Source organism: Dendropsophus ebraccatus, chromosome 11 (assembly GCF_027789765.1).
Source record: "Dendropsophus ebraccatus isolate aDenEbr1 chromosome 11, aDenEbr1.pat, whole genome shotgun sequence".
Classification (NCBI taxonomy): Eukaryota; Metazoa; Chordata; class Amphibia; order Anura; family Hylidae; genus Dendropsophus; species Dendropsophus ebraccatus.
In genome coordinates, this window is record NC_091464.1 from 88840482 (window position 1) to 88856284 (window position 15803).

General features: G+C 43.1%; 1 protein-coding gene across 11 annotated transcripts in view; it reads right to left on the reverse strand.

The window, feature by feature from the left end:
• Positions 1-390: 390 nt before the first annotated feature.
• ILDR2 (immunoglobulin like domain containing receptor 2) overlaps positions 391-15803 on the reverse strand; it is a 275290-nt gene continuing 259877 nt past the window's right edge. For 8 of the 11 annotated variants that reach the window (XM_069945917.1, XM_069945916.1, XM_069945915.1 and 5 more), the window contains 5 exons: positions 7324-7470; positions 6860-7030; positions 6572-6685; positions 3766-3964; positions 1505-2860 (listed from right to left, as the gene is read on the reverse strand). In XM_069945917.1, coding sequence (XP_069802018.1) covers positions 2158-2860; positions 3766-3964; positions 6572-6685; positions 6860-7030; positions 7324-7470 — 1334 coding nt within the window. In that variant the 3' untranslated portion in view covers positions 1505-2157. Of the gene's footprint in view, positions 965-1504; positions 2861-3765; positions 3965-6571; positions 6686-6859; positions 7031-7323; positions 7471-15803 lie in introns of those variants that run through there. The other 3 variants (XM_069945912.1, XM_069945919.1, XM_069945913.1) reach the window with 2 other exon arrangements.

A 15803-nucleotide genomic window follows, 5' to 3' on the forward strand; every position in this document is an offset into this window, starting at 1 on the left:
CAGAAATGAGGGGGAGTAGATATATGGTAGCAGTGAAAAAATACTACATAAAAAAGAAAGAAAGAGAGGTACGTAGCTAGCACCTTATCCATGTTAACGAAAGAGACAATTGGCCAAATTCACAGACACCATGATGACTATTAGTGGACAACCAATTTTTTTTATTTATGCTTTTATTATGCTTTAAAAATTTAAAATTGTTAACCTTGTGAAGGAAAGCAAATTTTTAGATTTAGGATTGTATATTATTTGAATATTTCTTCTCCATTAGTTTATTTTATTTGCATATTAAGATTTTGGTTTTTAATTTTAGGATAAATTGAAATTATTTAAATAAAAAATTTTAGGATAAATTTAAATAAAGATCAAATTCAAAATCAATTTTACCAAGATAGCTAAACTCAAAGCAACGTTTGTTTTCTTTTACTTTTTTTTCCCATTTGTCTGTGAATTCGACTGGCTTCAACACAAAGACATCGCTAAGTCCTTTCTTGGACGCTGTGAATGAGAGGCACAAAGAGGTTGGATGGTACAAAAATAACACTGTTTTGAGTGTGAGACATAAGGAATGTTGGAGAATGGAGGCAATTTCCACCCCTGCTAAGTTTTTGTTTAGGAACTGGAGTAAGATAAAGTATACTAAGGCTAGTCCTAACACAATCTAATAATGTGGCAAATTGTGATGCCCTGCTATATTCCACATTTTTTTTTTAATTTTTGAGGTCCATTACTGGTTGGGTTGTATACGCAGCAGGAGACCACTGCTTCCAACTTAAGGCCCAAATGCCTATGGTTTACTAGCTACTTAAAGATCTTCCGCGTCAAGAAGGGGTTCCTTGGATCACAGTGGCTAATGGCTCTGCCTCTTGTAACCAGGACTGCCTCAGTACCTCCTCCAAAGAGAATCTTCCTTAAGTCTTTCACGGTGTCAGACAACGAGGGACATCCTGTTTGGAAAATCACCCTGTGAAAAATAATAAACAGTAAGATATGAACATGACAAAATGGAGAACAAAATGATAAACCTCATCCTGTCCTTGGGGCAAGACAATTAGAACCCCCCAACTGATGGCCCACATTTTTTTGAACTTACTAAATTTCTATAACGGACATCCTAAAAATTATAATATAAACTAGCCACGTGTCGCCCGACTGAGACTGCCACAAAAAACAAAAAGGACTGGACAGATGTCAAAGACATGATTCATGACGTGCACAGATGGAAGGGCATGGTGACATATGGAATGTTTTATATCGGATGGATGGAAATTTTTTCTTTATATATAATTTTTTTTTCCTGTTCCCTATTAGATGTTCCCCTCAAACTGTGTGTAAAAACCACAAACTAAAAGAAGAGAGAACATGATTATCGAAGAATAAAGGAAACCACCCGTCTGTTTTTGATTTTTACTTTCTTTTGTTTCAATTTAATACATTTCAAAAAGTTTTATACATTTAATAAAAAAGCTGCCACATTTTACAGGTTCATGTAAATTAATTTGGGAACAAAAATAATTAGCAGCAGCGGCAACACAAACAGTTTCATATCTGTACAAGTCTAGAATGTTTTTGCTTGTTTTTTTTATTGTTGCAAAAAAATAGATTTCTGGTCAGGTGAATTTAAAATTCAGAGTCTTTTTGGAGCAGCTTTTTGAAACTGCACAGACAACGCGGCATCAACTTTTTTTTTTTTTTTGCTTTCTACAACATTTCATTCTCAGTTCCAAAACAGCAATAAAATAACCACAAAAAAAAAATCAACCTAAAAAGAGTGGAACCACCCGTAAGCCCACATTGTAGTTTTTTTTTTTTTTTATTATTTGTTTACAAAGATTTCTCAACTTAAACATGTATCCCAATTTCAACCATGCCTGCACAAGACAAGTTACATCTGGATCCGAATATACAGAATAGATATATAAAAAAGACATAATTTACCACTCATTGTCCATAGCATGGAGAACTGTCCAAACAGCCCAAGTTTTTCTTGTGTTTTTTTTTTGACAAACCCGAAAAATAGGACAAAAAGTCCCTGTTTCGAAATGTGGCCAAACAGGAGCTGCCTTTATACAGCATGCGTTTCTCAATTGGCATCATGTTAATGGTCCACCAACACAGTATAATAGTGTCCTCACACACACATTCTACCCATTTTTTTTAAATTTTTGACAAAGCCCGCCAACCCCATTTGGCCTGTGACCCATTCATGTAAAAAAAGAAGGCTTTTCTCACTGTTTTACTTGGTTGGTCCTTTTTCTTCCTCTTGTCTGAGGCGCTGAGATAGGAGTGTTCTCTTGAGCGAAACGGGAGAGCCCTGGCAAGCTCTCTCTCACTGTACGGAGGAAGTGAGTCTTCTTCCTCAACTTTGTGTTCTTTGCCGTCTCCTGTCTTGAACGTTGGAGATCGACCATAGCTGCGACTTGAATTCTGCCGCAAGCTCAGTTTGGATGGGGTTATGCTGGTTTCCTCAATACCCCTTGATTTCCTTTCGAGAATGCTGCTAAGATAAGCATCGTCGTAACTCTGCCCCATTCGGGATATTCTTTTGGGCAGATGTTTGTCCTCTGGGGCTCGTATCCTAGACGGGCTGAAGGACCAGCCTCTTTCGTTGTCTGAAAACAGTTCCCTGCCGTGGTTTCTCTTTCCATAGTAGTCATCGGTTGAGGTATCCTGGTATAGAGATCTTCCTCTCATTTCGGACCTCTCAAACCTTGGCCCTGTCCCGGGACCTCGACTGTCAGCCCTGCAGGACCTCTTTTTATATGAGTCTGCAAATACAGCTAATTCATCCGTAGAGACGGCTTGGACTGCCATTGGAAAGGCTTTCCTTTCTAACACCTCTGACGTTGGTCTCTGGAGACTGTGGAAGGAAACGAGAATTAGAATGGGAAAACGAGAATTAGAGGCAAATGTATAAAAAGCAGCAAACATTTTTGCACTCTAAATATCTGTAAGCAAGGCTGTAAGTTTTTCTATGAAGGCTGAGATTCTGGGGTATAATACAGGATGTAACTCAGGATCAGTAATGTAACGTATGTACACAGTGACCCCACAAGCAGAATAGTGAGTGCAGCTCTGGAGTGTAATACAGGATGTAACTCAGGATCAGTAATGTAATGTATGTACACAGTGACCCCACCAGCAGAATAGTGAGTGCAGCTCTGGAGTATAATACAGAATGTAACTCAGGATCAGTACAGGATCAGTAATGTAATGTATGTACACAGTGACCCCACCAGCAGAATAGTGAGTGCAGCTCTGGAGTATAATACAAGATATAACTCAGCATCAGTAATGTAATGTATATACACAGTGACCCCACCAGCAGAATAGTGAGTGCAGCTCTGGAGTAAAATACAAGATGTAACTCAGCATCAGTAATGTAATGTAACACAGTGACCTCACATAACATGTAACTCAGGATCAGTACAGGATAAGTAATATAATGTATGTACACAGTGACCCTACCAGCAGAATATTGACTGCAGCTCTGTATAGAATATAGATATATTAGTTATTGTGCACGAGTGGAGTATTATTAGTGTTAAAATTAGTGTTATATAAAAAATAAAAAATCTAGTTTGCACATGTGGTAACCCCACATGTACAAACTAGATTTTTTATTTTTTATATAACACTAATTTTAACACTAATAATACTCCACTCGTGCACAATATAAGATCTACAGTATATATCTCAGGATTAGTAATGTACATTTGCTATAATTCTCCCAGCTAGAGGTTAAATGCTTGAGAAATCACTTACCTGCTCCTGAAGCTTTCATCTCGAAATTTGGAACACGCTGAGGGTCTCGCTGTGGCCCCGACCACCCCCGACCAGTATTCCTTATCTCCGTCAATGGTGCAACTAGCAGGCAATGGCTTCCTGCGGACTTGGCGATAGGAACGGTTAAATTGAGTGTTGTCTTCATGCAGGGAGCTTAACTCTGAGATTGTGTGGCTGTCTGAGGGAAGACAGTAATAAGATGGATATTAGGTATCATATACAGCCCCTCACCCCCTCAGCAGTCTGTCTCTTCCTGGGAGAGCTGGCTGACAACCGCTATGAATATCCCACATAGGGGCCAATAAGACTCCACATTTGTCCTCTGTAATATGTAACAGTCTCCATCATGCAGTCTTCTGCTCTCATATTCCTGCCTGGCTAGGTAAGATGTGTCATTTTAGAACCTGGAAAAGCTGGGTGGGGGTTGCAATGGCAGCTATTCTGGTTGTTACCCAACTTTCCTAGAAGCAGATCATTGTCCAATCCTCTACTTCTTTCTATGGCTAACACAACATTATTCTATTAGAAGCAGGTCTCAACACTTGTTTACTCATTGGCAGAAAAAGGTGAGAGTTTACTAGGCGGTGGCACACATGATATATACATGTTACAGGGTATCACTAAAGGGATTCTAGGAAAATGAGAGCCCTTCCATACCCTGACCAAATACTCACCTCTCCCTGTTACTGCAGTCCTCCTAATACCAAAATGCTTTCGGCAGCAGAGGACAGCAGGCCACAGGAACGAAGAGGGCAAACTACTGTATCTGCAGAGTATCGTCTGGGGTCTATATTAGTTTAGGGGTCTGAGGTCTGTATTAGTTTAGGGGTCTGGTCTGTGTATTATTTTAGGGGTCTGGTGTCTGTATTAGTTTAGGGGTCTGGTCTGGGGTCTGTATTTAGGGGTCTGGTCTGGGGTCTGTATTTAGGGGTCTGGTCTGGGGTCTGTATTAAGTGGTCTAGTCTGGGGTCTGTATTAGATTAGGGATCTGGTCTGGGGTCTGTATTAATTTAGAGGTCTGGTCTGGGTTGTGTATTAGTTTAGGGGTCTGGTCTGGGGTCTGTATTAATTTAGGGGTCTGGTGTCTGTATTAGTTTAGGGGTCTAGTCTGGGGTCTGTATTAGTTTAGGGGTCTAGTCTGGGGTCTGTATTAGATTAGGGGTCTGGTCTGGGGTCTGTATTAGTTTAGGGGTCTGGGGTCTGTATTAGTTTAGAGGTCTGGTCTGGGGTCTGTATTAGTTTAGGGGTCTGGTCTGGGGTCTGTATTAGTTTAGGGGTCTAGTCTGGGGTCTGTATTAGATTAGGGGTCTGGTCTGGGGTCTGTATTAGTTTAGGGGTCTGGGGTCTGTATTAGTTTAGAGGTCTGGTCTGGGGTCTGTATTAGTTTAGGGGTCTGGTCTGGGGTCTGTATTAGTTTAGGGGTCTGGGGTCTGTATTAGATTAGGGGTCTGGTCTGGGGTCTGTATTAGTATAGGGGTCTGGTCTGGGGTCTGTATTAGTTTAGGGGTCTGGTCTGGGACCTGTATTAGATTAGGGGTCAGGTCTGGGGTCTGTATTAGTTTAGGGGTCTAGTCTGGGGTCTGTATTAGATTAGGGGTCTGGTCTGGGGTCTGTATTAGTTTAGGGGTCTGGTCTAGGGGCCGGATAAGTTTAGGGGGCTGGTCTGGGGTCTGTATTAGTTTTGGGGTCTAGTCTGGGGTCTGTATTAGTTTAGGGGTCTGGTCTGGGGTCTGTATTAGTTTAGGGGTCTGGTCTGGGGTCTGTATTAGTTTAGGGGTCTGGGGTCTGTATTAGATTAGGGGTCTGGTCTGGGGTCTGTATTAGTATAGGGGTCTGGTCTGGGGTCTGTATTAGTTTAGGGGTCAGGTCTGGGACCTGTATTAGATTAGGGGTCAGGTCTGTGGTCTGTATTAGATTAGGGGGCTGGTCTAGGGGCCGGATAAGTTTAGGGGGCTGGTCTGGGGTCTGTATTAGTTTTGGGGTCTAGTCTGGGGTCTGTATTAGTTTAGGGTTCTGGTCTGGGGTCTGTATTAGTTTAGGGGTCTGACCTGAGATCTGTATTAGTTTAGGGATCTGGTCTGGGACCTGTATTAGTTTAGGGGTCTGGTCTTGGGTCTGTATTAGTTTAGGGTTCTGGTCTGGGGTCTGTATTAGTTTAGGGATCTGGGTTCTGTATTAGATTAGGGGGCTGGTCTGGGGTCTGTATTTAGGGGATATGATCTATTCTAGAGTCTCTATTTTTAGGGTTCTGGGATCTGTATTATTTAGGGGGTATTGTGTTTATTTAAGTATCTAAACTCTGCATTTAGAGGGTCTGATCTAGGTTCTTAGTAATTTAGATGTCTACGTGGTCTCCAGTTTGAAGGTCTGACCTCTGAATTATATAGGGAGACAGTTCGGGATCCTCTAAGAAATAACAGACACATCTCATTAAAAATCCAAGAACCTCTGGTGAAGTAAAACCCGTCACCAATGTGAACAGAGCCTGATTGTAAGACTAGCCATGAGCATGCAGCTGTACTCCAGTCGTTAATCTTCTAAGCCTGAGATGCCACTAATTTGTCTGTACTTATGTTCCTCTGGGCTAAGCAGAATATAACATATTTCTGCGCTGGGACAATGCGAGGCTGGAAGTGACAACTCGTACCGGTGACTCATTGTGTAGGTGGCCGCCAAGTTCACATAAAAATGACTCAGTTGAACAGATTCTGAAGACTTGAATTAAACCCCTAACTCTTGAGACGGATTTAGCTACAAGTGAAGACGTTGTGTATGGAGCACTTACATCGTTCTCGCATCCTATGGGCCGGGTCAAACTGAGCCAGCTCTTTCTCCACGTAGTACAGGACCTTCATCGAATCTCGCTCCTTGTCTGCCTGGATGCGGTACCCTTTACGCACTGATGAGAATACAGACATATTATATTACTGCAGGAAATGTATCTGAGCCTAATTCTCGTATGCGTCACATTAGAGGACAGGTCACTGCTTCCCGCACTCCTCTCCTGACATCATCTGTGCTTCTGGGGCACCATGCTCCTTCCACTAGGTACTATGAGTAATGCCACATTTACCATTTTGTCCTCCTAAGGAGTCGCTCTGCACCAGTGGCGGCACGTGCTGTTTTTCCATCAGCATTGGAGGTGGGGCTGGCGCAACGGGAACCGTGGAGATGTAATATGGTGGGCAGGCAGTGGGAACGGTGGGGGGGTATCCAATCTTGGCAGCCTTGCCTGCTTCATACACTGCAGAGGAGAGAGAAGAAATACAGTGGTATGAGAAAAATCTGGAAATACATTGTATACAAGGATTTCAGAAGGTTGACACATGTGTTATTAAGTGCAATGTAAATCCAGTATGCGGGAAGCTCTGAAGCTCCCCTAGTGGTGGTCAGGGGCAGAGAGAATATTATCATTGAACTTTATATCTATAGAGGGGATTAAGAGCTATGTACAGAACAACAAACCTTCACTATACATGAGTTCTTGTCAATAAGAAGTCATGCACATACTCGTATAAGGATACAACAGATACTCACAGGCTCTCGGACAGCAGCAGGTTTCTGGGCAGCAAGGACAGCGAACGTAACAACAACAGCTGTGGGGGCAGCACTGACACCAACAAAGACCCACCATGGCGAAGAAGAGGAAGGTGCTGATTATGACCAGGCAGACAAACACCCATTCTGTATGTGACAAAGAAGATTTGCCGATCAGTGTACAGTAAAAAATGCCGCCATTGTTAGTTTATGCTCGGTCTACCTCTGTTACCGTTCTAAAATACATCATGGGCATCACTATATACCTTCCTGAAAGTATGACTTTAACCATTGCGGAAACTTACCTACCTAAAAACTTAAAGCAGGGTTGACCCACTACGCCAACCCCTATACACATGATCGCTTTTTCTTTATGAAGAAGCTGCCTTCAAGAAACCACTCATTTGGGGCAAGGTGGTTTCCGGTAACTGTTCGTCAGCTCGTACATCTAGATGCATGGACCACCAATGACTTTTAGAGGAAAAGAGTTTATGGCCTGAATATGTCTGGTACTGCCCAGAGACTCTGCAGTAATAATGATGTTTGGGCACAAACTTTAGGTAACAGGAGTGAGGATGGCCTTGGTTGGCAAGAGAGGACACTTTTGGATTCGGGTGGCCCAACCAACAGACTGTTTAGGGGATACTGTTTAGATGATCTCCTTGGGGTTGGATCCCCCTTGGCTAAGACTATACACTGACAATACTCTCCATAGTTTTAATGCAGTAACTCTTTCACCCTTATAAGAGTACACCCAACTTAATCAAGAACTTCAGAAATGTTTACAATGCAAAAAATAGGTAACTTGGAGCCAAATTTACTCTCCGACAAGACATAGGACAGTAGATGGGGTGATAAATGTGCGGGGGGTCACAGAGAGGTATGGACGAGATGACTGGACTACAATGAGTACACTGTGAATGTCTGAGTTTTCTTGGAAGAATAAAAAAAAAAAATCCTCAATGATCCACCAAGTGAATGAGGGGAATGTATCCCACTGTGTACCCTCTAAATGTCCCAGAGATAGGCCTGGATTAAGAGAGTCATCATAGATATTGCAGCCTGGCCAGTGTCAGTTCTTGTATTATCAGCATAAAATAAAGGAGTCATGGGGGAAGCTTACTGCATGCAGATCCAGCTGTATAAGTCTGTATGTAGAAGCTTCCCCTATTGGGTGGTTTTATCATTAGCCGTGCGAACCTCTGTATGAAGACAATACATGTTTGGCCTTTATAAATTGAGATGTTTCTGTGCCAACCTGCAAAACTAGTTTCTAATCGAATCAATTGATCATTCAAGGAGAAGTCCCATGTACAACTGCAGGCAGATAATACACAACAGAACTCACCCATCCCCGTGCCTCAGATGCACCGCTCCTGGGTCCCATTCACATCAGCCAGGGTCCTGCAGCTCTTCTAGCTGCAACATCACGCCCCCCGCTGAAGTGACTGCCAGCCCAGCCGATCAGTGACTGGGGCGGGACACCAGGCGATCGCTCAGCCGGGCTGTGATGTCCCCGCTAGAGAAGCTGGGTATCTGACGTACCCTGAAGATGGCAACCGGCTGATGTGAACGGGATCCAGGAGTGATGCACTGGAGGCACGAGGACGAGTGAGTTCTTTCACCAATCTCAGGACACAGCTAGGAGATGTGCATGGCAGAGCAGTTAACTACCCCGCTAGGGCCCTCCAGTTGTTGCATAACTACTATCTCCATTATGCCTGAACAGCTAAAGCTTTGGCTATCAAAGATATGATGAAAAATGTAGTTCTGCAACATCTGGAGGACTAATGGTTCCCCATCTCTGCTATTATATACCATGATCCCACAAAGATAGCAGCAGCAGCAGCATAGAGAACTGAGTGTGGAGGGGAGGGATGTGATATGTGATCCTGTAGTTAGCAGGAAGTCAGCTGACCCAGGACAAAACACTGGGATTTTCTGTGGGTCAGGCTGGGGATCACATGACCCAATTATAGTACTGGAACAAAATAGATGTCACTGTAGGAACAGTGAAGGTAAATGTGGGCAAAAAAAAGGAAAAGAAAAGAAAAGTGAGTGTTCCTAAGGAAGTACAGCTCACTCACAAGAAAGTGCCAGGGAAGCCGTATACAGAGTTTTATTGATATATATACTATTGATTTCCTGCCTTATCTAGGCCTTGGCTGTACTACAGAGCTTCCCTTATTCCCCTGGTCCTTAATGATGAGATGGCTCTGCTCACCCTGACCTTGTCTCTACAGCAAAAGCCAATACATTGTGTACAGAATGTACATTATTTTTATATAGAAAGTCATAAAAAAGTATAACAAATGTTCATAATGGAATCTTGATTCACGTAATCTGTCATCTTCTGATGATACACTCCCCGTCTTATATCAACAGACCCAATGTGAGCTATCAAACCCCTCCCACAGCGATGAGCCATCTAGTCAGGTAGGCAGCAGCCGGCAGGCACACCTGTGTGCACCGCTGACAGCATGTTATTACAGACGCCTTCAGGTAGCTTTATAACCCGAGTCTGCGAGGCATTACAGGCTGATTACTTCACTGTGGTACGTGAGTGCGGCTAATTTCACTATGGTAACAATGCTGTATCTGCTTATTATACACTCAAGAATAACTGCGCTGTATATGGAAGGAAGCGGCCTCTGTACAGAACACATCTAGGATCCTCTCCAGCAGAACTCACAGACTCTCCGCACAACCTTCTCAGTGTGAATCATGTCTCCAAACCGGGACACAACATCAAAGTGGGCGACCTTGTTCCTGACCATCCATGGAGCGGTACGGACCACCCAGCTCTGCTGTGCCGTCTCCGCTGTGCCGCCAGATGACTGCAGCTTACAGTGGAGCTCTACTATACAGCTATTCTGTAGTCACAGTCACAAACCTGCTTACTATACTAGAGATTATGCAGCTGCCAGCCCACATAAAGAACTGCAAGCTACTTTTTCACAAGATTCTGTTCTTTGCAGCAAACAGTTAAAGAGACTGTCAGTAGGATTATGGTGTCCTATCTCAGGGTAGCAAAAAGTAGTGACAGAGAAGCTGAGCAGAATGATGCATTACTGTTCTGTGCAGCTGATCCAGAGATCTCTTACTGAATAACATGGACAATAAGTAGTCCTCTCCATTATGTGCATGAGCCCAGTAGTCCTGGATATTCATGAGCAGAAAACCCCTTCCACTAGCTGGCGATTGTCAGTTATCTATCCATGCTGTGTATAGGCAGTCATCTATTAATCAGCAGCTGGAGGGCGGGGGGAGGGGTGCGGCAAGAATCCTATTCTCCTGCATATCAGGAGAACGGCTGAACAGAAAGATATAAGTAATACACCGATCTGTTCAGCATTTATATCACTAGTTTATGCTGCCCTCACTTAAGGCAACATAAACCTGGTGACAGATTCCCTTTAATCTGGGAACATCCACATGACAGCCCATATGAAAATTTAATATTCTACAGATTTCAGAGACAACCAAGCTAAGATCGTCTGCCTAAAAGCCCACATCAACCTAGAAGGAAACAGATAAGCCGGGGGCATCCATATAAGAGCCCACATGAATCCTGAGATGTCTTATGTTTTCCGATGGTTTTCATTTTGATTTAGAAAACAAATTAAAGGGGTTATCCAGGATTAGAAAAACAGCTAGTTTCTGTCTTACATGACACCACTCTTTTCCCCAGTTTGCCCTCAGGAGTGGTGCTGTTTTAAGAAAATGGCAACAATGGGGGAGATTTATCAAACATGGTGTAAAGTGAAACTGGCTCAGTTGTCCATAGCAACCAATCAGATTCCACCTTTCATTCCTCACAGACTATTTGGAAAATGAAAGGAGGAATCCGATTGGTTGTTAGGGGCAACTGAGCCAGTTTCACTTTACACCATGTTTGATAAATCTCCACCAATGTATGTAAAGCAAATTATAAACTTCCATTGACTTCCAGGTGGCCACTGGCATTTTTGCAAAAAATAAATAAAAAAAGAGAGGCAGTGTGAAGCCAGCCTCAACTATCTTATGTGTATAGGGGACTACCAATTCCAAGACAATGTTGGAGAGAGAAGAATCAGACATACAGAATGTCAACAGCCTGATTTTTGACAGCCCATACAACATCACAGCCCATACAACATGACAGCCCATACAACTTGCTCACCACTAAGGGGCCTATTCCACGGAGCGATAATTGTCCGAATCCGCCCAATTCGGACAATTATCGCTCTGTGGAATAGAAAGAACGATCAGCAGATGATGGTGTCATCGGCTGATTGTTTATTTAGGTTCAAATCTAAAATCATCGCTGCGTGGCGGGTGACCAACGATCTCACAAACACCATACATTACCTACACATGTTGCAGGGCTTCTCCTGTGCTCCTTCTCCCTCCCGCGCACAGCAGCAGTTTTGGTGCAACCTGTCTGAGCTGACAGACCGCTCAGCCAATCACAGGCCAGGACCGCCGCGGCCAGACCGATTGGCTGAGCGATCTGTCAGCTCACACAGGCCACACCGAAGCTCCTGCTGTGCGCAGGATCGGGAGGAAGAAGGAGCGCAGGAGAAGGCCTGCAACATGTGTAGGTAATGTATGATGTTTAAACAAGGGCTGCAAGGACATCGGTAACAATGTCCCTGCAGCCCTCGCTAAACGATTATCGGGCTGTGTAATAGGCCCAGTAAACGAGCGCTGATCTAGTAGATCGTCGCTCGTTTGCATTATTGATTGGGCCCCCATCGGCCCGTGGAATAGGACCCTTACACTCTCTGATAGACGTCGGGGAAGTGAAGTTATTATATATGTTTATTATTTGTAGCTTATTTTGAGCAGTCTCACTCCACTCAATGGATGACGTCAAAAGTCACAAAGTGATAACAAATGCAGCAAATTTATCATCCATCCTGTGCCAATATGGTAAATTTGGCACAGTTGCTATTAGCATTCGGATCAAAGTGCAAACTAGAAAAGTGGAGTGAATGATATTACACGTTATAGATCCCTCCATTGTGTTTCGCTTTTTCATTGCCTCAAATTAGTTTGAAAGCTCTTTGTCCTTATTATTTCTATTTTTTTACCATGCGGTGTAATTTGGTGCCGAGCACTTGTGTCCTGCGAGCTCTACACCCCCACTGACTGATGAATGTGAACAGAACATCTATTCTACCGCATGAAGGACTGAGAATGAATCACAAAGTGAGCAAAAGGGAGGCAGCAATTGGAATCTACTGAGGAAAGCAGCCATGACACATAGTACCCTCCACATAAAGAGAATTCTGGGCTCTGATTTTTACTTCTTCTATATGTACAATAAGTTTTACCATATACAATGTTACCTTGGTTTAAGAGTAACTTGGACTGAGAGCGTTTTGCAAGAAGAGCTCACAGTTTTTCAAAATTGTGACTTGGTGTAAGAGCTCCCTGTACTGGGTGGAAGCGCGAGTGGGGGAGGGGCATGGTCTGCATAGCGGGGCCTACAGCCCTGTACTCTGACCCAGGAAGTCTCCCTCACCTTCCAAATCATAGCAGATCCACTTCAGGCTGGGGCTTACATCAGGGGACAGGACTGTGGAGGTAATCTCTCCATAGCTGTAACCCTTCTCTCCCCGGACAGAGAGTGCTGCATGTATGTGCCCACATCTGCCCTGCTCATTCCTTCCTGCTCCCTGCAGTCTCTGTCCGCCCTTGTGTTTTCCATCCTCTCCATTCCTGCTATAATGTGCCTATACTCACACTCATCTATACACACTGCTTCTATAATGTGTCTGCACTTACACTCAGCTATACACACTGCTGCTATAATGTGCCTGCACTCAGCCATTCACACTGCTGTCATGTGACCACACAGACCTATGACAGCAGCCCTGCTTCTCTATTCTAGCTTGTTTAACTAAGCTCCTGTATTATGGGGATCTGCAGCTCCAGGAGCTGCTGCACATCACACCTACGGCTGACACTAATGCCTCTCGGCTACATTTAAAAACCAACGCCAGGATGTTGGTATATAATCTGACCAAACCATATTGCCCCATGTACCCTGTGCAGGTCCCCTGGTTCACATGAGTCCCTACACTAAACCAACACGTGTCAGTCAGCAACCGCCAACCCCGCAAAGCGAGCGCAAGCAGGGAAGGGAGGCCACTGCAACCCCAAAGTCACAGGACAAAATCCGCCGTCGGAGAAAGCGGCCACCAAGCAACACAAGTGTAAACAAGGTCTTACTCACCACTGCACCGGAGGTAGAATGGAAGAAATAGGAGGTACTTACCATGTGTGCACAGGTGCTTCTTGCTAACTGGGTCTTACAAGGAGGAGTGCTAGCTTTGAAAGGTTTGCGTTCGCTGACCGGCAGCGAACGCAAACAAGAATATAACTACTATAATATTGCTCCTACATACAAGAATATAACTACTAATACCATATCCACACTTGTGTTGTTTGTGGGCAGCCTTCCTCGCCGGTGGTGCTGGCTGGGACTTTTTGGGGGGGCACTTTGGGTCTGGTCCTGTGACATGGGGGTTGCAGGGCCATTACATGGCCTCCATTCCCTGCATGTGCACGCTTTTCGGGGGTGGCGGTCACTGACCAACACTGTGTGGAGTTAGCGTAGGGACCCGTGTGAACCAGGAGACCTGCACGTTGGTACACGGAGCGGTATGGCTTGATCAATTCATATTCCAACATCCTGAAGTTGTTTTTTTAAAATAGGCTTAGCAGCATTAGTATCAGCCATAGGTGTGATGTACAGCCATTCCTCTCTCTCTCCATGTCGGATAACTACTATAATACTGCTCCTATATACAAGAATATACTACTATAATACTGCCCCCTATATATAGGAATATAACTACAATAATACTGCTCCTATATACAAGAATATAACTACTATAATACTACCCCCTATATGCAGGAATATAACTACTATAATACTGCTTCTATATACAGGAATATAACTGCTATAATACTACTCCTATATACAGGGATATAACTACTATAAAACTGCTCCTATATACAGGAATATAACTACTATAATACTGCTCCTATATACAGGAATATAACTACTATGATACTGCTCCTATAATACTGCTCCTATATACAGGAATATAACTACTATAATATTGCTCCTATATACAGGAATATAACTACTATAATACTGCCCATATATACAGGAATATAACTACTATAATACTGCTCCTATATACAAGAATATAACTACTATAATACTGCTCCCTATATACAGGAATATAACTACTATAATACTGCCCCCTATATACAGGAATATAACTACTATAATACTGCTCCTATATACAAGAATATAACTACTATAATACAGCTCCTATATACAAGAATATAACTACTATAATACTGCTCCTATATACAGGAATATACTACTATAATACTGCTCCCTATATACAAGAATATAACTACTATAACACTGCTCCTATATACAGGAATATAACTACTATAATACTGCTCCTATATACAGGAATATAACTACTATAATACTGCTCCTATATACAGGAATATAACTACTATAATACTGCTCCTATATACAAGAATATAACTACTATAATACTGCCCCTTATATACAAGAATATAACTACTATAATACTGCCCCCTATATACAGGAATATAACTACTATAATAAAGTCCAGTAGATTAACTGAGTCAGCACCAAAAATGCATATGTGGCTGGAGCGACTAACTGTGCTAGGATGATAGGAGTGGAGGATATAGAGGCGTAAGGAAAGGTAGCTAGGTGGTGCATATAGCTAGTAAAGATAACTCCAATACGATCCAAAAGTAGAAAAGAGCTTAGCACTCACCGTATGCTGCCAACATAGTCCACTTTATTCAAACAGGCATGAATACAGGGGAGGGAGGTGGAAGCAGGAGCGTCAAGGCGACAGACTGTTTCACTCGCAGTACGCGAGTTTCGTCAGGCCCACAGACGTCACTGCCGGAGGAGGGTCTGATATAAATACGTAACAACAATACAGGTGAGTTTAAAAGCAATTAAAAACAATACAAAAAAGTTGTTACAAAAAAGAGCCAAAATCATTACGCTCGTTAAGGCCTAAGGGACCCACAGCTTGTAACCTGCTGATCCACATAGATTCTCTCTGGAGTAAACGCTGGTGGCGATCTCCGCCATTGGCACTACAAAAAACTCTTTCCAATCCTAAAAATTTTAATACCTTGGTGTCTCCACCGTGCATGTCCCGTACATGAGAGATGAGTCTAGGCACCCCCTTGCCAGTTTTTATAGAATAGCAATGTTCCTTGTATCGGATGTTAAGAGCTCTTTTTGTTTTGCCAACATAAAAACGTCCACAGGGACAAAAAATACAATACACAACAAAGGTGCTCTTACAAGTGATCAGCTCGTTAATAAAGCACTCTTTGCCATTGAGCTTAACAAAGGATACTGGATACATTTGATTACAATAAACACACTGGCCACATTTCTTGTTGCCTACAAT